Source organism: Schistocerca nitens, chromosome 8 (genome assembly GCF_023898315.1).
Source record: "Schistocerca nitens isolate TAMUIC-IGC-003100 chromosome 8, iqSchNite1.1, whole genome shotgun sequence".
NCBI lineage: Eukaryota > Metazoa > Arthropoda > Insecta > Orthoptera > Acrididae > Schistocerca > Schistocerca nitens.
Window position 1 is genome coordinate 529,675,006 of NC_064621.1, and position 23,730 is coordinate 529,698,735.

Sequence of the window (23,730 nt, forward strand, 5' to 3'; positions counted from 1 at the left end):
AGTGTTTACGTTATGTGGATGCAAGTAACGATAGCAATTACAAGTCGTATGTGTTTAGGTTGGGTAGTACCTCGAAGTACATATGGCAAGGGCAGGCTTTTAATGCTTACTTTCCACTGGGCAACTCATCAGATGTCCAAATCTGGACGCGTGAACTCAACACGGTTAGTCTATACTGACAGGCATGGTCCACTTAGTCGTGCACTTACGACCATGCAGAAAACATCAGGTCATAAAGTTTGTGGGAACATTATTCAACACACAAAAAACAAGCAACACACTAATGTGTGTACTCATTAAGTTACCACATACAAAAATATATGCACGTGTACCTGTTACATTGTGTGTGTGAGAGTCCCCCGTTATGGTCCTCTCCTCTCAACATCACTTTTTATAATAACCTCTAATCCAATATTCTTAATCTAACATTCTTTCATAGTATGGCTGTGGACTGTTGCTGCCATGGAGGTGGCTTCCCATCTTTCCTGCCGTTAAAACAGCTGAACATCCTCTCCATAACTGGTTATAAAGACCAAGCCAACAGACCAAAACAGCAAATTATTAGTGTCGTTTTTAGCCGTGAGAGCATATAATCGTCACTCCCCCATGTACCAGACTTGTGACATAGTGACTCATGAAAATATCAGATGGAAATAAATAATAAGTAGTTTAATAATTGACGTTGATCATGATAGCGGTTTGGCTGAGAACATGTATTTTGTAGTGTGGGAAGTTGCGATAAGTGTCAGCTTTCCGGGTAAAAGTAAAACTAGATCTTATCTAGTATTCAATCGTTCTTGGGGGAACCGCCTTTGTCTTCCTTACACTTGAGGATGTGCTGCTCTCGTTCTGTTTGTCCAACGCTAAGAAAGGTCCCGCCACTCTTCGGTCACCACATGTGCACACTTCTCGCCGATCATGATGGAGGCGACGTTGGTGTTGCAGCGAACAATGACTGGCATGACGGAGGCGTCAGCTACACGCAGATTGCGCACTCCACGGACTCGCAGCCACGGGTCAACGACTGCGTCAGCATCTGCAGAGGGTCCCATCTTGGCTGTGCCCACTGGGTGGAAAAGCGTGCTGGTTAGGTACGGCACAGCGCATCGCCAGTAATCGTGTTTCAGCAGCGATGAGCCGTTGCAGTTGTTAAGAGGGAAGTCTTTTACAGACCAACCAGCCTTCTTCATTGCCTCTGTCGAGCCCAGCCTGTGGGCGATTTCCACGCCAGCCAGTAGATTGTCGAAGTCGCCAGGGTCTCCAAGATAGCTGGGGTAGATGAGTGGCAGGTCCATCGGGTCGGCAGTCCTCAGTTTGACACGGCCACGGCTCCTAGGTGCTAATAATGTCACCGAAACTAATATCACGTCCTCGTTTTCAACAAGTTTCTTCAGGGTGCTGGTCACTTTGTCATTCAAATTGAAAGCTTTGGCAACGAGGCTTGCAGTGTTGCTTTGAGCAAGGACGAAGAGGAGCTGTATGTCAGGGTAGTCAGTTGGATCGATACCAGGAAGCGTTGGCGGCGCTTTATCTGTTACTGTGAACCCTGTGTAAGAAAAAAGCCGTATGGTTGAAAGAGGGCCTGTCTTGTTCATCAAATATTTGAATAAATCCTCTTCAGGTCTTGTTCCCACCAACTTTTGCCTTCTGTAATATAGTCCTATGTATGCCAGATGGTCCTGAAGGTTGTAACCAACTCTGAGATCCTTCAGCACTCGTACACCAACCTTATCCAAGTGGGCTTTTGGCCCAATTCCAGAATGCATCAGTATGTGAGGTGTGTTAATAACTCCTGCTGACAGTATTACTTCCTTTCTTGCTCTAACTTCCTTGACAGTACCATCTTTCAAAAACTTTACGCCATATGCTGCCTGGTCCTTTTCCCGAATCAGAACCTTGGTTACGTATGCAAACTTCAGGACATGCAGGTTCGACCTCTGTGTCACTGGCGTCAGGTATCCACGAGCTGTGCTCCACCTCGTACCATTCTTGATGGAGCAGTGTATATCCCCAAACCCCACAAGGGGCTCGGCGCTGTAGTCCTCAATAATTTTGTAGCCTAGTTCTTTGGCAGCAGCGTCTAGTGTCTCAAACGCCGGATCTAGGCGCTCCAGTTTCGTGACGTAAATAGGTCCACTGCGCCCATGTACACCTGCCATGAGCGGCCTTTTCTTCAGTTCTTCCTCATCAAAGGCCTCCAGTTTCTTGAAGAAGGGCAGTACCTCCCGGTAGGACCACCCATCATTGCCGAGCGCTGCCCAGCCATCATAGTCCTGCTGGCTGCCTCTGATGTACATCATGCCATTGATTGAGCTGGTACCACCGAGACCTTTGCCTCGTGGCCAAGCACATCTTCCATTCACCTGCGCCAGGCAGGTTTGATTTTCTGGTTCCGTCCGGTAAGTCCAATTCATCTGGAACAAAAGTAACCGATTTTATTTATATTTATTTCCTACTTGTTGCTCATTTAACTCTTATATAATTGGTTGGGTTTACATTGTCCGAAACTTGTGGTATATTTTTACACCATACACGTAATTGTTATTGTGGTCTTCAGTCTGAAGACTGGTTTGATGCAGGTTTCCACACTCGGCTGTGCTGTGTACGTCTCTTCATCTCTGGATGACTACTGCGACTTACATCTATTTGAATTTGCTTGCTGCAGTTAAGACTTGATCACCCACTTCCATTTTTACCGAGCAATACTTAAATTACAAAATAAACTGTTTTGAGATGCGTTGATGATCTGTCCTACGAATCGATTCCTTCTTTTAGTTACATTTTGCCATACTGTTCTTTTCTCCCCAGCCCGGTGCAGTACCTTTTATCAGTTACTTGACCTATCTCTCTAATTCTCAACATTTATCTGTAACAATGTATTGCAAAAGATTCTCTTCTCGTTTTGTCTCTACCTCTTATTGTCCACGATTCATTTAATAATAAATTTAATCAGGCAAATATATTCAGAAAAGACTCTCTAACACCTATATTTACAATAGATGTTAACAGATTTATGTTTTTGAGATTTTCTTGATATTATTAGTCTTTACCTTATATCTCTTTTTGTTGTCAGCACTGTCAACAGCAAATTTTTCGAAAACGGCAAAACCGAGCAACTACTTTCAGTGTCTCATTTCGTAATGGAATTACTTCAGCATCACCTGATTTTATTCAGCTATATAATATTACTCTTATATTACTTTTGATCGTGTTCATTTAATATCTTCGTTTCAGGACACTACGCATTCCAAATGTTTTATTGTGGTGGACAAATTTACATTGCAATCGGCAGTGCTCAAGGTATTTATTTATTCTTCTTGAAGTACAATGAAAATACATGAACTATCTAGAACAGCGGGTTGGACGTAGCAATTAACATTCCCTCAATCTGGTTTCACTGAGGGATCTGTTAATCAATCAGTGACTGTTGAATATGGTGTACATGAAGAAGGCTGTGAAAAGTTTCCATCGCCGAACTGAAGCCTTTATCAGGTCTACAGACGTGTTACGCGGTATTTGTGTGGTGTCTCCTATTTTACTGTGCGGTGTCCTTATTTAACCTCGAAGTGAATGTGGTGGAGCCGCCTGTGATTGATTTCCTGCGTGCCGTGTACACACACAGCCAACGGCCTTGCAGCAGTGGTAACATCGGTTCCCGTCAGATCACCGAAGTTAATCGCTGTCGGGCTGGGCTAGCACTTGGATGGGTGACCATCTGATCTATCCAGCGCTGTTGGCAAGCGGGGTGCACTCAGCCCTTGTGAGGCAAACTGAGGAGCTACTCGATTGAGGATTAGCGGCTCCGGTCACGAAAACTGACAACGGCCGGGAGAGTGGTGTGCTGACCACATGCGCCTCCATAATCGCATCCAGTGATGCCTGTGGGCTGTGGATGACACGGAGGCTGGTCGGTACCGTCGGGCCTTCATGGCCTCTTCGGACGGAGTTTAGTTTAGTTTTTTGTGTACATACACAATGATCCCTAGCTAAGCCGTCAACAGATAACACACGCAATGATTATCTGAAGTGTGAAACGCCAATTAAATTTTTATATGAACACGAATGGGGGACGAATGAAGTCTCGAAACGGTGTAGAATGAAACCGAGAGCAAATGTTTCAGTGCAGATGGAAATAAAGTTCGATTAACCCTTGTGAATATGTACGGTCTACCTGGTGGTGTTTGTTGAACATAAGAACTACAAGTATGTCCGCCCCCGGTAGCTGAGTGGTCAGCGCGACAGAATGTCAATCCTAAGGGCCCGGGTTCGTTTCCCGGCTGGGTCGGAGATTTTCTCCGCTCAGCGACTGGGTGTTGTGTTGTCCTAATCATTATCATTTCATCCCCATCGACGCGCAAGTCGCCGAAGTGGCGTCAGATCAAAAGACATACACCCGGCGAACGGTTTACCCGACGGGAGGGGCTACTCACACGACATTTGCATTTTTACTACACTTATGGTCCAAAAATACACCCTAAGGGAAAAAACGACGCGTCACGAAGGAATTATCCGAAAGGAATGGAGATCGGTAGATGTGATATACATCTACAAACACTTGATTAAAATTTCAGTAAAATTGAAAGGTTTATTCAAGAAAAAGAGCTTCACAAATTGAGCAAGTCAATAAGCCGTTGTTCCATCTCTGGGCATTGTGCAAGCAGTCACTCGGAATGGAACTGATTGACAGAGTTCTTGGGTGTCCCCCTGGTGCATGTCATGCTAAATTCTATACACTTGGTGCGTTAGATTGTCAAAATCCGTATCTTGTTGGGTGTCCCTGCCCTTAATGCTCCTTACATTCTCAACTGGGGAGAGATCCGGGGACTTTTCTGGTCAACGTAAGGATTGGCAAGCACAAAAAAATGGTTCAAATGGCTATGAGCACTATGGGACTTAACATCTGTGGTCATCAGTCCCCTAGAACTTAGAACTACTTAAACCTAACTAACCTAAGGACATCACACACATCCATGCCCGAGGCAGGATTCGAACCTGCGACCGTAGCAGTCCCGCGGTTCTGGACTGAGCGCCTGAACCGCGCAAGCACAAATACAAGCAGTAGAAACTCTCACCATGGGCGGGTAGACGCTGAAAAGTAGGCCCAGGATGGCTTGTCATGACGTACCACTGTGCTGTATGGATGCCACGGATGATAAACAAAGATGTCCTGCTATGACATGAAATGTCACCCCAGATCATCACCACTGTCTGGCCATACGGCGCGCGACAGCCAGGTTGGTATCTCACCGCTGTCTGATAGGTCTCCAGACATGTCTATGCTGATCGTTGAGGCCTGGAATCTCACTGAATGGGGTACAACTGTCTTCAGTGATGAGTCCTGCACTGAACTGAGCTCTGATGACCAGCAAAGACATGTCTAGAGACGCCCCTGACGCCGGTGGGATACGAACCTATCACCCGCCATTCGGACCGACAACCAGGAGTGCGGGTCTGGGGTGCCATTTCAATTCACAGCAAGACTTTTTGGTTGGTACCCTTATAGCGCAGCGGTACATCGATGATGTCCTTCGCTTCATTTTGTTTCCCTTTGTGGCAAGCCATCCTGAGCTTACATTTCAGCAAGATAAGACCTGCCCGCAGACGGTGAGAGTTTCTAATGCTTATCTTTGTTCTTGCCAAACCATACCACGATCGGCAAGGTCAACAGATATCTCCGGAATTGAGAACGTTTTGAGCATTGTGGGCAGGGCACACCAACCAGCTCGGGATTTTGACGATCTAACGCGCTATTTGGACACAAATTGTCATGATGTCCCTCAGGAGGACATTAAACAACTTTATCAATTAATGCCAACTCCAATAACTGTTTGCGTAAGGGCCAGATGTGGACCATTGCGTTAAGAAGTGCCTAATTTGTGAGGTTCTTTCTCCTGAATAATTCATCTAATTTTTCCGAAACTGTATTCATCCTTTTGTCTGTACATGTACGTCAGATCTACTGATTTCTGTCCCATTCGGATAATTCCTTCGTGGTGCGCCGTTTCCCTTTTTTTCCCTTAGAGTGTGTCATGAACACCTGCCTAACATCCCGTTGGTCGGTGGTCTAGATTCGTAACGCAATACAGCAACGACACTGTGTCCCGTAGACTCAACAAATCCTTGGCAGGTTTTCAGAGGAACGTGGCACAAGCTGTCTGTTCTTTCGCGTTCGGATCCGGTGAATTTACTGACCGTGACATTAACGTGTGATCACTATCAAGCTACTCGAACTACTGTAGCACGACAGCACGATTATGACCTTGTCTCACAGACAGTTGTCTTTCTGGAAAATGCCATCGTCGTGGGGGAAGATATGAAGCGTGAGTGGATGCAGGTGGTCTCCAGCTAAGTTCAAGCAGACACACAACTGTCATGGTGCCGTCTGTTACCACCACAGGTCCCATGAAAACTAAGGTGAAAGTCAGGCATGATCCTGACCACACTGGCCTACGTCCGCGTTGCAGCGCACGTTTTGAGCAGCCATTCGCCTGGATGATGGCATCTCCAGCCACAACCATTGATCTCGAGTAACAAGAAAAACATTTCCATTGATCCACGGTCCAGTCTCAATGATAAGTACCCACTACAGTTGGAAATGGGAGCGGCGTTGACTTGATATGGAAACATGTAAGTGTAAAAAACTTGCAGCTGCAGAGGCATTATACTCTGCCACCATATTAGCAACAGATCGCTACAGCAGTATAGATATATGCATTGTGAAACACTTTATTTGCATTTGCAACATGTTACTAGAGGTCATTGACTGAAATCGCATGACATGATAAGTCACGCCTCCTTTCAATGACGTCACACATACGGCTTGCCAAGCTGCAATGTTGAGATTCTGTGTCAGCAGTAACCTGACACACGGCAAATTCTGCCTCATCACACACACACACACACACACACACACACACACACACCATACCACATACATTTTGCTGTGGCAATGAGAGCTCACTGTTTTATCTGCCATTAAAATGAAACAGCCAAAAATAGCCAAGTATTTTAGCTGGCGTTAATAGGTAACAGCCTATCAGTATGTAGCCGCCATCTTGACCGTGCTCAAAAATACCCCCAGACCTGAACTTTCTGTAAATTGGCGTCATGTTCAGAAGGAATCAATTTTTAGTAAAAATACATAGAAAGTGTAGCTTGCAGTTTTTCCATATCTAAAATATGTGTCAAGAAAACATCAACAAACATAGCGTGCCTGCCAGGTGTGTTCAACATGTAATACAAAATATTTTTTTTCTCCACCAGTTTCGGTTAAAAATGAGGAATCTGTTTCGTCACACCGTGGAATATTCCCGCCTTAGCCCTTATAGTCTCATGAAGTTCCGATTGGTGGCGGCGCTACATGTAACCTTCAAAAAGACATCTGCAACGGATGTGCTTTCCAATCAGAGAGATGTTATCGAGTTTCTTTTGGCGGCAAACTAGAGCAGCACAGATATCCACAGGCGCTTACAGAATGTCTACGGAGCCCTGGCCGTGAACGAAAGTGCGGTGAGTCGTTAGGCGAGGCGTCTGTAACCATGGCAACGAGGTCGCACAAATCTGTCCGATTTCCCGCATGCTAGCCAGTGCTCACTGCTGCGCTACCCTCAGGGAATGGAAGAAGAGACTTCAGAATGTTTGTCGCCCCAAGGAAGCAAACGAATTTCTCCTTCTGCATGATAAAACAAGGCCCCACACAAGTCTGCGTACCCGAGTGGAGCTCACAGAAGTTCATTGAACTGTTCATTCTTATCCGCCCTACAGCTCGGGTCTCTCACCTTCTGACCAATGAAGGAATGTCGAAACACTGCTCCAGAACGACGTCTGGACTCGGCTGATAACCCGAGAACACTTCATCATCGAGATTCGCCGAGAAAGCCTGCATTCCCTCGATTCAGGATTTTGGGCGAGTGAAAAGGAACTAAACCACTCAATTTAAATGAATCGTATGACGCCACATTGTATGACTTTCTTCCCAAAAGTATCAAAAAAAAAAAAAAACGTGAACAGCTGTGATCAAGTCAAGAACTTGATGAACTTCAACTCTTTTAAGACACATTATGATCACCAGCACTGTGGCCGGCCGCTGTGTCCGAGCAGTTCTAGGCGCTTCAGTCTGGAACCGCGCAACCGCTACAGTCGCAGGTTCGAATCCTGCCTCTGGCATGGATGTGTGTGATGTCCTTAGGTTAGTTAGGTTTATTTAGTGCTGAGTCTAGAGGAGTGATGACCTCAGATGTTAAGTCCCATAGTGCCCAGAGCCATTTTTGAACCAGCACTGTGAAAACATTAACCAGGGAAATCATATGTGTGTGTGCAACAGAGAGAGTAGGGAGAAAATGTTTGTGAAGAACAGTCTTGCACATCAACCATTCCAATTTCTCATTAAATCAATGTTAACATGCCATGATGAGTTACATTCGTGAACCTTCAAATCAAAGTCTAACTCCGCATTTCTCGTACCAATCCATTCACTACATCGACATCGTGTGATGAAATAATTCAGTGTCTAAAACCGAAGATAATGTTTTGAGTCTGTTTTCTTTAGGTGACATTTTAATGATAGTTAATAAAATATATTATGTGTTCAACTTGGGTAAGAGAGACTGACTGCAGGTCTTGAACATGAGCAACAAAAAATATTGAGATGTAATCTTTGCACAACTTAAACATCAATGACTGATACTATCATTGTTGATGTGGTATTCAGTCTAGAGACTTGTTTGATGAAGTTCTCCATGCTACTCTATCCTGTGCAGGCTTCTTCATCTCCGAGTAACTATTGCAATCTAACATTCTCCTGAATCAGCTTAGTGTATTCATCTCTTGGTCTCCCTCTACGATTTTTAGCCTCCACGTCTCCCTCCAGTACTAAATTGGTGATCCCTTGACGCCTCAGAACGTGTCCTATCAACCGATCCCTTCTTCTAGTCAAGTGGTGCCACAAATTCCTCTTCTCCTCATTTCTATTTAGTACCTCCTCATTAGTTACCTGAGCTACCCTTCTAATCCTCAGCATTCTTCTGTCACACCACATTTCGAAAGCTTCTGTTCCCTTCTTGTCTAAACTGTTTATCGTCCATGTTTCACTTCCATACATGGCTACACTCCATACATATACATTCAGAAATGACGTTCTGACACTTAAATCTATACTCGCTGTTAACAAATTTCTCTTCTTCAGAAACGCTTTCCATGCCATTGCTTGTTTACATTTTAAGTCCTCTCTACTTCGACCATCATCAGTTATTTTGCTCCCCAAATAGCATCCCTCATCTAATACTTTAGGTGTCTCATTTCCTACTCTAATTCCCTTAGCGTCACCTGATTTAATTCGAATACATTCCATTATCCTCGTTTTACTCTTGTTTACGTTCATCTTATGTCTTCTTTTCAAGACACTGTCCATTCCCTTCAACTGCTCTTCCAAGTCCTTTGCTGTCTCTGACAGAATTACTATGTCCTCGGCAAACCTCAAAGTTTTTATTTCTTGTCCATAGATTTTAATTTCTCCTCCAAACTTTTCTTTTGCTCCCTTTACTGTTTGCTCAATATGCAGATTGAATGACACCGGGCATAGGCTACAACACTGTCTCACTCCTTTCTCAATCACTACTTCCCTTACGTGCCCCTCGACTCTTATAACTGCCATCTGATTTCTGCACAAATTGTAAATAGCCTTTCACTCCCTGTATTTTATCCCTGCCACCTACAGACTTTGCAAGAGAACATTCCCATCAACATTGTCAAAATTTCTCTGTCTACAAGAGCTAGAAACGAGGGTATGCCTTTCCTTAATCTATCTTCTAAGATAAGCCGTAGGGTCAGTATTGCCTTGCGTGCTCCAACATTTATACGGAATCCAAAGTGATCTTCCCCGACGTCGACTTCTACAAGTTTTTTCATTCGTCTGTAAAGAATTCGTGTTAGTATTTTGAAGCCGTGACTTATTAAACCAATAGTTCGGTAAATTTCACACCTGTCAACACCTGCTTTCTTTGGGATTGGAATTATTATATTCTTCTTGAAGTCTGAGGGTATTTCACCTCTGTGCCCGCATCTCGTTGTCGTGCGGTAGCGTTCTCGCTTCCCACGCCCGGGTTCCCGTGTTCGATTCCCGGCGGGGTCAGGGATTTTGTCTGCCTCCTGATGGCTGGGTGTTGTGTGACGTCCTTAGGTTAGTTAGGTTTAAGTAGTTCTAAGTTCTAGGCGACTGATGACCATAGATGTTAAGTCCCATAGTGCTCAGAGCCATTTCACCTCTGTCATACATCTTGCTCACCAAATGGTAGAGTTTTGTCATGTTGAGCTCTCCCGATGCTGCAAGTAGTTCTAATGGAATTTTGTCTACTCCCGGGGGTTAGTTTCGACTTATGTCTTTCAGTCCTCTGTCAGATTCTTCACGCAGTATCATATCTCCCATTTCATCTTCATCTAAGTCCTCTTCAGTTTCCATAATATTGCCCTCAAGTACTTCGCCCTTGTATAGACCCTATGTATACTCCTTCCACATTTCTGCTTTCCCTTCTGTGCTCAGGGCTGGTTCTCCATCTGAGCTCTTGATATTCATGCAGGTGGTTCTCTTTATTCCGAAAGTCTCTTTAATTTTCATGTAGGCAGTATTTATCTTACCCCTAGAGATATATGCCTCTACATCCTTGCATTTGCCCTCTAGCCATCTCTGCATGGCCATTTTGCACTTCCTGTCGATCTCATTTTTTAGATGTTTGTATTCCTTCTCTACTGCTTCATTTGCTGCATTTCTATATTTTCTACTTTCCTCAATTAAATTCAATATCTTTTATGTTATCCAAGGATTTCTACTCGCCTTTCTACCTACTTGCTCCTCTGCCGCCTTTCCCTGTTTCATCTCTCAGAGCTATCCATTCTTCTTCTACTGCATTTCTTTCTCCTGTTCTTGTCAGTCGTTCCATAATGCTCTTTCTGAAACTCTCTACAACCTCTGGTTCTTCCAGTTTATCCAGGTCCCATATGCTTTTTGCAATTTCTTCAGTTTTTATCTACAGTTCATAACCAATAAATTGTGATCAGAGTGACAGTATCAGTATAAAATTGAATATTTTGAATACATAATATAAAAATTCATTTTTTGACTTGGTATTTCAACTAAGAACCTTTACAGAGAACAAGTGTGTAAATTAATATTTGACCACACTACTTCTGTATCTCTATTTACTGATTTGTAAAGAATTTTGATGGACGGTGACACATAGTGTGAATTCTGCATGTAAAGTTGAATTTTGCACTATATATGTCTCGAGTTGTACAAGTTTTTGTGCAAAGTGTGTCATTGTGCAGCTATGTACTATTATGCACATTTTGGCATTTTACCATGTCGTAATGCACATATTTTTAAAACCGATGAATGAATTTGTGGTGTCGTCCAAAGACTGAGGTCTCATTTTACAACTGCTACCTGACAATGTGACCACAAGCTAAAGACAGTACAGTCGGTGCCAAATACAGCCACGAATGAGAGACATAGGTGAAGACACTTGCTCAAGGGGTTCCATACACCACAGCTTTTGGATGTCTGCTTACGTCAGAGCGCAGCGCCGCTCGCCCCTCTCTGTGATCATAGATTAAGAGAACACCATCAGCTCTGGCAGCACTAGTATCATTAGTCAGAACTGTGCACCAAAATTTTAATGTTAATTGCACATTAATATGCGACTGCCTCCATTTATTAGTCATGTACAAACATTTCTTCTTGTAGTCAGCTATAGTAGTATGGTTCAAATGGCTCTGAGCTCTATGGGACTTAACATCTGAGGTCGTCAGTCCCCTAGAACTTAGAACTACTTAAACCTAACTAACCTAAGGATATCACACACATCCATGTCCGAGGCAGGATTCGAACGTGCGACGGTAGCGGTCGCGCGGTTCCAGACTGAAGCGCCTAGAACCGCTCGGCCACAACGGTCGGCAGCGATAGTTATAAAAATATATTGTGATTCTAGTGGACAGGGAGTGTATCTGAGTTAAGTATTCTGTATTGAAAAGTTACAGTAAAATGAACTAATATTTTATATGTGTGTTGTAGTACTTACTTGAACTTCTCCTTAAGCAAATGTAAGTTTGCTACGACACAGAGAAGACTTAAATTTTAAGAAATTATTTTGGAGTGACAGTGGGCATCAATTGGTCTTTTAAAAAGGAATGAAAAACTATGATTGAACCTAAATCATCAGTGTGCGAATGAGTAAGAAAATTAATAATGCATCTTTTGTAAAGTCAATAAGAATGAATGAAATTTCAGACAAGAACAGAAATTTTAATACTAATTTAAGCGAAAAATGAATTGCTATATAAGCTGATACCCTTAATGAATGTCACGTTGTTTAATGAAGTTATCTTTTATACCGGCCAGAAAAAGAGTGAGTGTGTGATGGCGTAGTAGAATAACAAGGGATATGATAAATGATGAAATGTACACTTGGCAAAAATCCTGTCCTTCATGAAACAATGCAATCATAGGACAGATCTGTTTGATGCGATAACGCTATAACAAGTTTTGAGTGCAACTGCAGCTGAATAAATTTGAAAAGAGGAGGAAGGGCAAAGTTACATGCAACCTCACATCGCAAAAATGTTCGGGCTCACATGCGGTTCCTCTTAATCGAAATGCGTCGGCTCAAAATCGTCTAGGGGTTGAACCGCACGTGTCACAATACACGCCCTAAATTAGACAGTTGTGACCCTTTGTCTGGCTGATCGCATGTTTGCAAAATTGTATGAAACATACAACGTTAATATAACATGTAACAACGCTAATAATAATATCGGGAGCTAAATTAACGACCTATAAATGATGTAGCCACACAGTTGCGATTTGGAGAGAATAATGTTTATTCATAAAGCAAACTAATAGCGAAAGTGGTCGTATTTAGAGTTACTACTAAACTGGAGCGCAAATCCATTTGACACCGTTCGATCATTCACAATCTCATCTCGAAATATAAGTTATCTATGCGAAAAGTTAGAGTTCACACCAGGCTCACGGCTGCTCAGCGCTCAGACACTAAGTCCCGCCATACCACACTATTTTCTAAGTCGTTTCACTTCCTAGCTACCTAAAGACCGACCGTCCGCTTTCGCGTCTCCATCAGCACTGTCCCTCCGCCCGTCCCCGGCCGCGTTTCCCGCTCGCCGAACACACTCGCTCAACTGACTAGGGCATTTCCCTTTCGTGAAGCCGTCCATCTGATTGGCTACAGCTTATTCTACATTATTTTACATTTTGACATGTTTAAATAATCAAAGCTTAACCACTTTCACGTTCTAAATAAAGTAACAATAATATCCATTACATAATAAACGTTAAATTCTTTTACATAAACCTATACCAATTCCTTCTTAACTTTCAATGTCACGGCCAGTAGCCTTGTACCAATGTGCTTTCTGATAAATAAATAAAGAACAAAAGTAACTATTATGCACTAAAATTTACAACAAATGTTCTGTTACCTAATGATTCAATAAGGTGTGATGCTGTCATCGTTCATTGTGTTTTGTATGGAGGAAATGAAGATCTGATGCTGAAGTGAAAATACTAATAACTAAATTTACTATATCTTTCAAACAAATAAAGTTGCAGAGTTGATATTTACAACATTTGTCGTTTTAATGATGCGCTTCTATATGAAATATCGATCGTTAAGATCGACCAAACTGTTCAGATTTCAGCATTCAGATCTTTGTAACAAAACTTGTTAATTTCACTTTAATAGCAAATCCTAAACTATTATAGATATGATCAATATTCAAGTTTTATTGGGATCGCCATGAAAATTTATGAAGGATGGTAGATTAAAATTACTGTAGCTCCATTCCCTGAATTACTACAGAGTTAAAAAGTTTTCATAAATGTTTCTCTTTATGGCCGATCTTAGGACCGCCTTATTTAACACTGCTACATCACCATGGCCACACACAGCTTTTACGGGGTTTCCCTATGATGTAGGTTCTCGTCTGTCTCACTGGCACACAACAGCACTTAGGCCTCATTCAGCACAATAGTCGCCTGTGAATTTCCCCAAATTGTAGCGAATCTGCATTCTTTGTGGCACACGGTCCTGGACGACAGGGTTTGTTTCTGAATTCCTGGAGGCTGACTCTTTCGGCCATATACTTAAATGAGAGCGAAATGCTCATTAGCTCACACACCGCCACTTCATAACATGTTGGCGTGACATGTATGTTATGAAGTACCACCCAAATTTACAAGACACAAATTCATAATACAAAAACATAAATATCCTAAGCGCCAGATCAATAGTGTACTTAATTGTAGTGGTGTTGATGCAGCAAGCTTTAAATTTAAAGAAACTTATATCTGACATAAAATTATGAATTGCGGCATTTTAATTAAATGCCAAATAAAACTATACATTTATCAAAATCGACTGTCTATTGAAATGCTCGGAAATATCAGCGGCACTCCGCTCAGTTTCACAGAACTTTTTGTCACAACGAAGTCTCCAGCGGCGCTCCACAGATCCGGAGCCGAGTACCCCACCGAATTCTGTATGGCTCTGCGTTTCATCGCCAACGTGTTTCGGGAACAAATCTGTTGAAAATCGAATCGTGTGTAGATACCAGAAAACAATCACTTTCCGAAACCACCCAGAATCTGCACTGAACGCTTCCTCCAATGGAATCGATACAAACAGATCTAAACTACACAGTAAATTCTTCAATGATTCAAACACGTAATTCAGGTCCCACTAGAGACTTGCATTTCTTGACAGATTCCCAATCGACTTCATCGGCAAATTAATATTTTCCTCATAATTTAAATAACCCCCCTAGACTCAAAACTAACTACAAATATGAACAAATCTAACCCCTCGTTTAACTCTGTTCAGTGAAGCTGCGTACACAAATCGATACTTCATACAACAATAAAGTATTCCCCAAAATATTCTCAGATAAGTAGATAAACATTCATCTGTCTAACTATATATGACGGTAGTATCTGTTCCCGAAAGAACAGTTACCGTCGATGACCATGCAGCTTTGCTCGAAATGAAAAGATAATTAAATAGACACCCTAGCTGCAAGCAGGCGTTGATACACTTCATTGGGGACATGTTGAAAATGTGTGCCCCGCCCGGGACTCGAACCCGGGATCTCCTGCTTACATGGCAGACGCTCTATCCATCTGAGCCACCGCGGGCACAGAGGATAGTGCGTCTGCAGGGACTTATCCCTTGCACGCTCCCCGTGAGAGCCACATTCCCAACATGTCCACAACACTACTATTAGGCGCACTACTTTGAACGTTGGATGATAGTGGAGCTAGACGCATGGAACATTCCATATCGGAAATCGTTAGGGAAGTCAATATTCCGAGATCCACAGTGTCAAGGGTTTGATGAGAATATCAAATTTCAGGCATTACCTGTCATCACAGACAACGCAGTGGTCGCCGACTTTCACTTAACGACGGAGAGCAAGGTGTTTGCGTAGGGGTATCAGTGCTAACACACAAGCAACGCTGTGTGAAATAACCACAGAAATCAGTGTGGGACGTACGACGGACGTATTCGTTAGGACAGTGCGGCGAGATGTGGCGTTAATGGGCTATGGCAGCAGACTACCGATGCTGCTGTCTTTGCTAACAGCGTGGTATCGCCTGCGGAGCCTCATCTGGGCTCGTGACCATATAGATTGGACGGTGCAAGCTGGTGGTGGCTTCATAATGGTATGGGCTATGTTTATATGGAATGGACTGGGCCCTCCGGTCCAGCTGAATCGATCACTGACTGGAAATGGTTATGTTCAGCTACTTGGAGACCATTTGTAATCATTCGTGGACATCGTGTACCGAAACAACTATGGATTTTTTCTGGATGACGATGCGACACGTCGCTGGGTCACAGTTGTTCGCGATTGGTTTGAAGAACATTCTGGACATTTTGGCCACCCGGATTGCCCGATACGAATTGCATTGAACATTTAAGGGACCTAATCGAGAGGTGAGTTCGTGCACCAAGTCCTGCACTGGCAACACTTTCGTAATTATGGTCCGCTGTAGCGTTAGCATGGCTCAGTGCTTCTGCACCGAACGTCCAACAACGTATTGAGTCCATGACACGTCGAGTTCCTGCACTATGTCGGAACAAATGGGGTCTGACACAGTATTAGCAGTTAGTGCATGTCTTTTTTACCTCTGTGAATAGTATAGTGAGAAGACAACTTTTTTTCAGTTTAAGAGATCGCTCTCCTGCTGACAATATCAGGTAACACTGACGAACCTTCTAGTATTACTACGTCTTTAATTTACTAGGCTAATTCATAACTGTTCCTAATTCGAGGAATTGGAACTTTAATGGTGGCAACTATTTATTTACAGCTCGTACAAAATAGATACGTATTTCCAAGTTTGACTGACCAACATTGTGTATAACCCGTTGCCAGCGATGTGGGAGTCGTAGGATACTCTTAGCAGTGCCAGTTGTGTTGACAGTTCGAGCGGGGCGGCCTATTGCCCGACGAATTTGTAGCAGTTCTGAAGTGAATGCCGTGAAGTGTTTCCCTCAGTTTCGAAATCGATTTGAACTCACGAGAATTAAGTCAGGGGAATGCAGTAGGTGGTATAGCACTTGGCAGCCCCATGGGTCAAACAAATCAGTAACAACCTGCACTGTACGTGCTTGAGCATTGTCCTGCAAAATGATAGTCAGGTCCTGCAGAAAGTGTCATCACTCTTGTCTCTATGCTGTTCATTTTTGGAACACAACCTACGAGCTGTAAATAAATAGTGGCCGCCATTAAAGTTCCAACAATCATATTGATATGTGCATGCCGCCTTCAGTCTTTTATTCAACACATTCTTTATTTTATAATTTGTGCGACAGGTGTTTTTCTCAGTAGGACATGTCGAATTTTTCTCTTTATGTAGTTTTCTTGTAAGCGTGATTCGGGGATTCGCTGGCTCATTACTTAAAGTTTAAATGTTTCTCCGTATAGGTAGACTGATAAGGTAAGGAATGAGGAGTTTCTCCAGAGAATCGGCGAGAAAAGGCACTAGATAGAGGTACTAGAGGGAGCTGTAGAAGGAGAGATTGGAATACAAGTGTGTTTATAGACTTTTTACTTGCATCTGTTTGAAATTTGCTCGTTGGATCTTTTTTGACTACTATTATTCCATTCTAGGTAAAAAAGAAAAAAAACTCGGTTTCCTTGATGTAGTCCGTATCATGTACTGTAACCACCGTTGCACCAATATCAGCCATAGTCAAGACAGCCTTCTGTGATTCTAGTTTCTCCAGAATTAGAGACATTTTCGTAAGAAATGTAAAAATAGTCTTCGCACAAATAACTTGTTAAAATTAAGGTTCCGCCATACTCGTAAATCCGCAATAGTAAGAATTAGTTTCAAAATTGAGGTACTGTAATGACTACAGTTAACAATACTCGTACGTAGGATAAACAGGGAATAGAATTGAAACAAGATTTGAGTAGCAGAAACACTCTCAGAACAGAAGAGTGTTTGGGGCACATGTGGCTACGTGAAGCATCCAGTCACGAACAGTGAGCAAAACTTGGACATCCTGCAGAGAACCCGAAAGTGACGATACCGTTAAGTCCTGTAGGAGCTTGAAATGTATAGTCAAGAAAAGCAAGAGCCAAACGTAATTCTGAATAAGTAGAACGAATTCAGTTATAATGTTTATTTCAACGTTTATGTTTATTTAATATGATGATAATTGTTGTGTATATACACTGAAGCGCCAAAGAAACTGGTGTTGGCATGCGTATTCAATTACAGATATATGTAAACAGGCAGAATATGGCGTTGCCGTTGGCAACGCCTATATAAGAGAGCAAGTGTCTGGCGCAGTTGCTACATCCGTTACTGCTGCTACAACCGCAGGTCATCAAGAATTAAGTGAGTTTGAACGTGGTGTTCTAGTCGGCGCACGAACGATGGGACACAGCATCTCCGAGATAGCGATGGAGTGGGGATTTCCCCGTTCGACCATTTCACGGGTGTACCGTGAATATCAGGAATCCTGTGAAACATCAAATCTCCGACATCGCTGCAGCCGGAAAATGATTCTGCAAGAACAGGACCAACGATGACTGAAGAGACTCGTTCAGCGCGACAGAAGTGCAACCCTTCCGAAAATTGCTGCTGATTTCAATGCCATCAACAAGTGTTAGCGTGCAAACAGTTAAGCGACACATCAACGATACGGACTTTCGGAGCCGAGGGCCCATTCATGTATCCTTGATGCCTGCACGACACAAAGCTTTACGCCTCGCCTGGGCCCGTCGACACTACACTGGACTGTTGATGACTGGAAATATGTTGCCTGATCGGACGAGTATCATTTCAAATTGTATCGAGAGGATGGACACATATTGGCTTGAAACAACCTCTTGAATCCATGGGTCCTGCATGTCAGCAGGGGACTGTTCAAGCTGTTGAAGGCTCTGCAGTGGTGTGGAGAGTATGCAGTTGCAGTGATATGGGACCCCCGGATACTTCTAGATATGACTCAGGTGATACGTATGTAAGCATCCTGTCTGATCACTTCGACCCATTCATGGCCATTGTGCATTCCGATGGACTTGGACGATTCCAGCAGGACAATGCGACACCCCACATGTCCAGAATTGCTACAGAGTGGCTCCAGGAACAGTCTACTGAGTTTAAACACTTCTGCTGGCCACCAAACTCCCCAGACATGAACATTATTGAGCATATCAGGGATGGTGGCACTACACGATATTAGGCAGGTGTACCAGTTTCTTTGGCTATGCAGTGTACATTAAAGGCGATAGACGAAAGGAAGCGTGCGGTTGGAAATTTGTGAAATGCATGCCATATATGACACTGGTGAAGGGGCCTTCCTTTCCTGCTCTCTGCTACGGCGGTGACCCGCAGACGACTGGTTGGCTCACAGCACAACACCAAAACAGCGATCACATGAGAAAGCAATTCACGACGAAGACAAGTCTGCAGCAATGCTATGGATATTTTCGCCACTGGCCTTTAACTTTGGCAAATTTTTATGATTTTTTATTCCAGTACATATTGTTAATTTTCAATTAAGTGCCTGCAAGAACACAGTTCTCTCTACAAAACAATAATTATTATTATTTCAATGGGAGTGAACACGTATTATTCAAATGTGACAAATATGCCAAATGCCACCCTGTGGCAGCAATCTTGTGGTCTATATTTTTAACTTTAATTATACAAAATCATAATTTTATTATATGATGTAGCATCTACAGTGTGCTGATAGTTGGACAGGTTAGTCTTTTACCCAGTACAGTTAGTTACGTTCTGGTGTATCTGATATTGGCTAGTAGCATGGTTTGATAACCTTTTAGTATTTTCATAGAACTGTAAGGTGGCGTGGTCTCCTGATCTTCATTTCTTACATATTCCGACCTCACAATCGTATTCTGAGTATCAAGACGTTTCATTCGAGCCCAAACTCGATAGGGTAGAGTCAATTTTACATATTTGCATTTAATCGATATGCAAATCTAATAAATAAATCGCAAGTGCACACCAAGATTAAGAAGTCGAGGCTGGTGTACACAAACATTCAAGACACGACAGGCACAGGAGTTTTTGTTTGGTGGAGGCAACCAGCCCACTGGAAAGTCCGTAGGAGGGTGAGTTAGCACACAGCTGTGCCGGCTGGCTGACCTCCGAGGGACCAAACCAGTTCTCTGCCTCGTGATGACTGGGTGTTGTGTGCTGTCCTTAGGTTAGTTAGGTTTAAGTAGTTCTAGGGGACTGATGACCATAGGTGTTAAGTCCCATAGTGCTCAGAGCCATTTGAACCAATTTTGGACCAAACCAGTTTTTGCTAAAGAAAAGGGATAATGGCCTGCGTGTTCACCTTAAAAGCAAAACCCACTATATTGTTTGGGAGAGCCCCCTGCATACGCATTTTTGATGGACCTAGTGCGCAGTTTCAGAGTTCTCACAGATGGACAGTAAATGCCTAACACAGATGCTTTATATTTCCGGATTTGTCGGCTTAAACGGTGCGCCATTCTCCCGTTTGTAAGAGTAACGCTGATAGGAGGACTATTTCTGACGCAATGAGCCGGAGAAGTGAGGGAAAGACAGCGGATGATATACCTAACCCTTCGCGTTTTGCGTGGAGAGAAGTCGTTCCGGTGACACTCTTGAAGTGGGAACATGTAGCAGGAGCAAGTGCGCTCGTGCATGTACGCAGAGAGCGAGGAACAAAGTCTCTATTCAATACTGCACTGAGAGACCACCTCTGTCGCTAGTGAATCAGAGTGATATTCTATACTGAGTCGCTCGCAATTAAGCGTTTGTTCAGTGTGTTGGCCACGACACTTAATGTGCAGTGTGAACACGGACAAAGTATTAGTTAGCCCCTGTGAGGGAACACTGAGTGGCATCGCGGTGTACTGGTTATTTGACAAGTGTACCAGGCCAATAGTTAGACTAGGGGCAGATAGGAGTCCTTGACTTCATCAAGGCATAGTGAGAGTTTGATTGGTGAAGGTCAATCCAGATGGAAAGAGATAGTTTTGCTATTTTTTAGCGGCGAACAATGCAGGCAGCAGTCGTCGCTCATGGTATTGTGCGCTACAGTGTAGGCGAGCCCCATCTTGCCTCCATTACAAATAACATACTTCATTCATGTCACTCCATAACATCTCTCACGTGGCAGCCTGGACCGTGCTTAGAAAAATTCAATCGGATAATTATTCAAGTTGAGTAGGTGCGGTTCTCAGCTATTCTGCTGAGTAAATAACAATTTTAAAGAAAAGGGATAAAAGAGCTTTCCCACAATTTGTGTATAAATTTCATTAACAGGATTCCAATCCATGAGAGGTAACCTTCTATACCGATAAGAACCCAGAAATTTGTGTATTAGTTTATAAATAAAAGTTTCACTTGATTTTCTCAGATTTTGCAGTAAATAATATTTTCCGTTCGTTTAATGTTTTTCTTACACTAACTAGCAATACTCCAGTAGCCAAGTGTCCCACTAGTTACACAATAAAATGGAGAATTTTTGTGTCTGTTCCTTATAGTTGACGACTTCAAAAGATATTTATTGCTGAAAGTTTTTCAGGCATTTCATTTTGGTACGTTAGGAGCGTCTGTCTGTCTTCTGTAGTAGTGTGGGGTGGAAACTGCTTCTGGCAGGATCCCAAGGATACTGGTCAGATCAATCTGTTGCACAACTCGTCAACATAACACCACACACACGCAGAACATGTGCTGGTTATTTATTTTACTGTTGTCTGTAGATCTGCAGATGGTTCATGTTGTACCGAAATCGGTCGGCCATACTTGACACAAACAAATGGAATTTGTAAAACTGTTCTATAAGTGTCAGCTAGTGGAAAGGTGCAATTAAGGTGTAACTTACACTCGAAGCCCAATTCTAAGGGTGATATGAACAACACAACACTTTATTAGACATGGTGGCTATGTGCTCTTCGCTTCCTCTGGCCCTTGAACTTATTTACTGACTTACCCAGACAATTGCTAGTAATCTGTAGTTTAATAAGGGCTCCAAACTTCGGTGCAGTTTTGCGCATCTCACATTTACAAATTATGATCTGGAGTGATTTTTTGTGTTTGTCTTTGATCCATGGGCACTATCGATTACTCATTCATGGCGCGAGGGTACTACATCTGGACATTCGATAACTCTTTCCTGGTACCTCGTGAGAGGATGCGTGAGCGACTGGTCGTGGTGACTTAACGAGCTACTTTGGCTCTTGGTCAGTTCCGTCTTGCCACTAGCTGGAGAAGGAAGTTCCTCAGCAGCCAGAAGCGCTCATTGTGTGGGGCTGTAAACCGATGCGGATTTCTCGGCATTGCGCTGTCTTGGACTGCTAAGCTCACTTGTCTGAGCAAAGAGACGCTCGAGTTCCAATACGGCCTTGGTTCGGCTTTGCTGTTTGGTCCGTGAGTGTACAGATAGAATGGGGCAGCGGACACATATGTATTTGTTTGGTGAACGTCTTGCTTGGTCCTGTGACATGCTTGTGCTCGGCGATTAAGTGTACCCACTTCCAAGGATGGTGTATCAGTAGCGGCGTTATTGGGTTCTTTTGCTAATGTGCAACTACAGAACTTGCCTTTTGGCGTCTATGTGTTTTCCAAATGTGTGCAGTGCATGGGATGGTTCATGTTCTTTGTTTTGAGCCCAATGAGTTGGTCAGTGCTGGCCATATTTATATGTACTGCATGAGGCGAAGGGGTTTTGTCAAGCATGAGCCAGTTGAGTCTTTCATGCTATAAGTCATTGGCACCTTTCTTTAATCTTTAATCTGTTGTTTATTTGTTTAATATTTACTTGAAACGAAAAATCCCTTTTGTGTAAACTGTATTTGCCCAAAACTGCCATTCTGAGGATACTTTGTGGTGTAATGTGGGCATTGCTTGAAGTTTATGATTACTGAAAAAATAATCTTGAATATGTAGTACGGGCTTTGTTTGAAGTTCAGTATTTTGAGCACATTTGTTCGTGCAACTGTTGGGGCCTCATTTCCTTAATAGCACTTAGAATCCACCTTCTGTTATAGTCATTGGGTTATGACTCTCTGGTTGATCTGTACCGATTCTTCAATCTTCTCGAATGCTGCTTCTCATCAATATATCAAATGTACATTTTTTCACATTTTTAGTATTGTTTTTCTGATAGAGACTGAACCAGTGGCAGCAAAGACTACAAGTAATTAAATCTCTCCTTTCTGTACCTCCTGTAATTATGTTATTTATACATCACTGTTTTTAAAATTTTCCTCTGTTGCTTGAAAATTGATTTACTAGAGAAGTCTTTTTGTTAAATTATTATTGCTTACTAAGTAGCTGTCTTGACCTTTATTTTCTTTTAAATTCTTTGCACTGTGAGAGTCATCCATTCCGCTGCCATAAGAAAGCGTTTTATAATAAAAATCAAAGTGGAATATCAGAAATTTTATCGTAATTTATTTTAACTTATGTTTCCAAATAATTGTCTTTTCTGGTTGGGAGGTAACAGGCGAGTTGTGGCGTCCTGAAAATATTCTAAGTTCGGAGTTGCCGTGGCCGCATCGGCCGCTCGATAAGCTGGGGCTCCTCAGCAACCATATGGTGCCAAATGTTATCTGGAGCAAGAGGGGTAGACCAAGCGCGTGGTCCCGGCCGACCACGTGGCTGGGAATTTCATGTTTATCCTGTGTCGAGGACTGTGAGTTGTTTAAATATCTTCAACATTTCGCGGCCCTGTCAGCAACTGTGTAAACATTAATTTTCATTTTAATAATTAACAGCCTCAGTTGCACTGTTTGCCTAGAATTTACCTAGGTTTCAGTCGGGATAACCCAACCTTCTTCAGAATAACCGTAACTACCGTCTTTCCATAGACGACATGGTCAAGTTAACACTACAGATCCATAAATTATAGTCAGACTATAAAACTTATCTGCAACTGCCCCGGCCCCACTTCGTGACTCCGATGTGGCAGCCACGACTGGTTTCCACAATGGAAAGACGGTAGTTACCGTTATTCTGTAGAAGGTTGCGTTATGCCGACTGAAACCTAGGTAAATTCTAGGCAAACATTGCAGCTGAGGCTGTTAACTATTAAAATTAAAATTAATAGTGTGCTTTGTGTTGATGAAGGAGATTTGTACGCCAGGAGTGCCAAAGATGGTGGATTGCGTGAAACCATAATGGCAGACATTTCACAGTTCATG

General features: G+C 42.8%; 1 protein-coding gene, 1 non-coding gene and 1 pseudogene across 2 annotated transcripts in view; 1 reads left to right on the forward strand and 2 right to left on the reverse strand.

Moving 5' to 3' along the window:
• Nucleotides 1-863: 863 nt before the first annotated feature.
• LOC126199657 (glucose dehydrogenase [FAD, quinone]-like) overlaps nucleotides 864-23,730 on the reverse strand; it is a 73,235-nt gene continuing 50,368 nt past the window's right edge. Inside the window, exon 3 of the mRNA XM_049936586.1 lies at nucleotides 864-2,414. Within this exon, the coding sequence (XP_049792543.1) occupies nucleotides 864-2,414 (1,551 nt within the window). The remainder of the gene's footprint in view (nucleotides 2,415-23,730) is intronic.
• On the forward strand, nucleotides 3,622-3,739 carry LOC126200031 (5S ribosomal RNA; annotated as a pseudogene).
• Trnat-ugu (transfer RNA threonine (anticodon UGU)) lies at nucleotides 15,126-15,200 on the reverse strand. Its single transcript has one exon. It is a non-coding gene; the product is annotated as a tRNA-Thr (tRNA).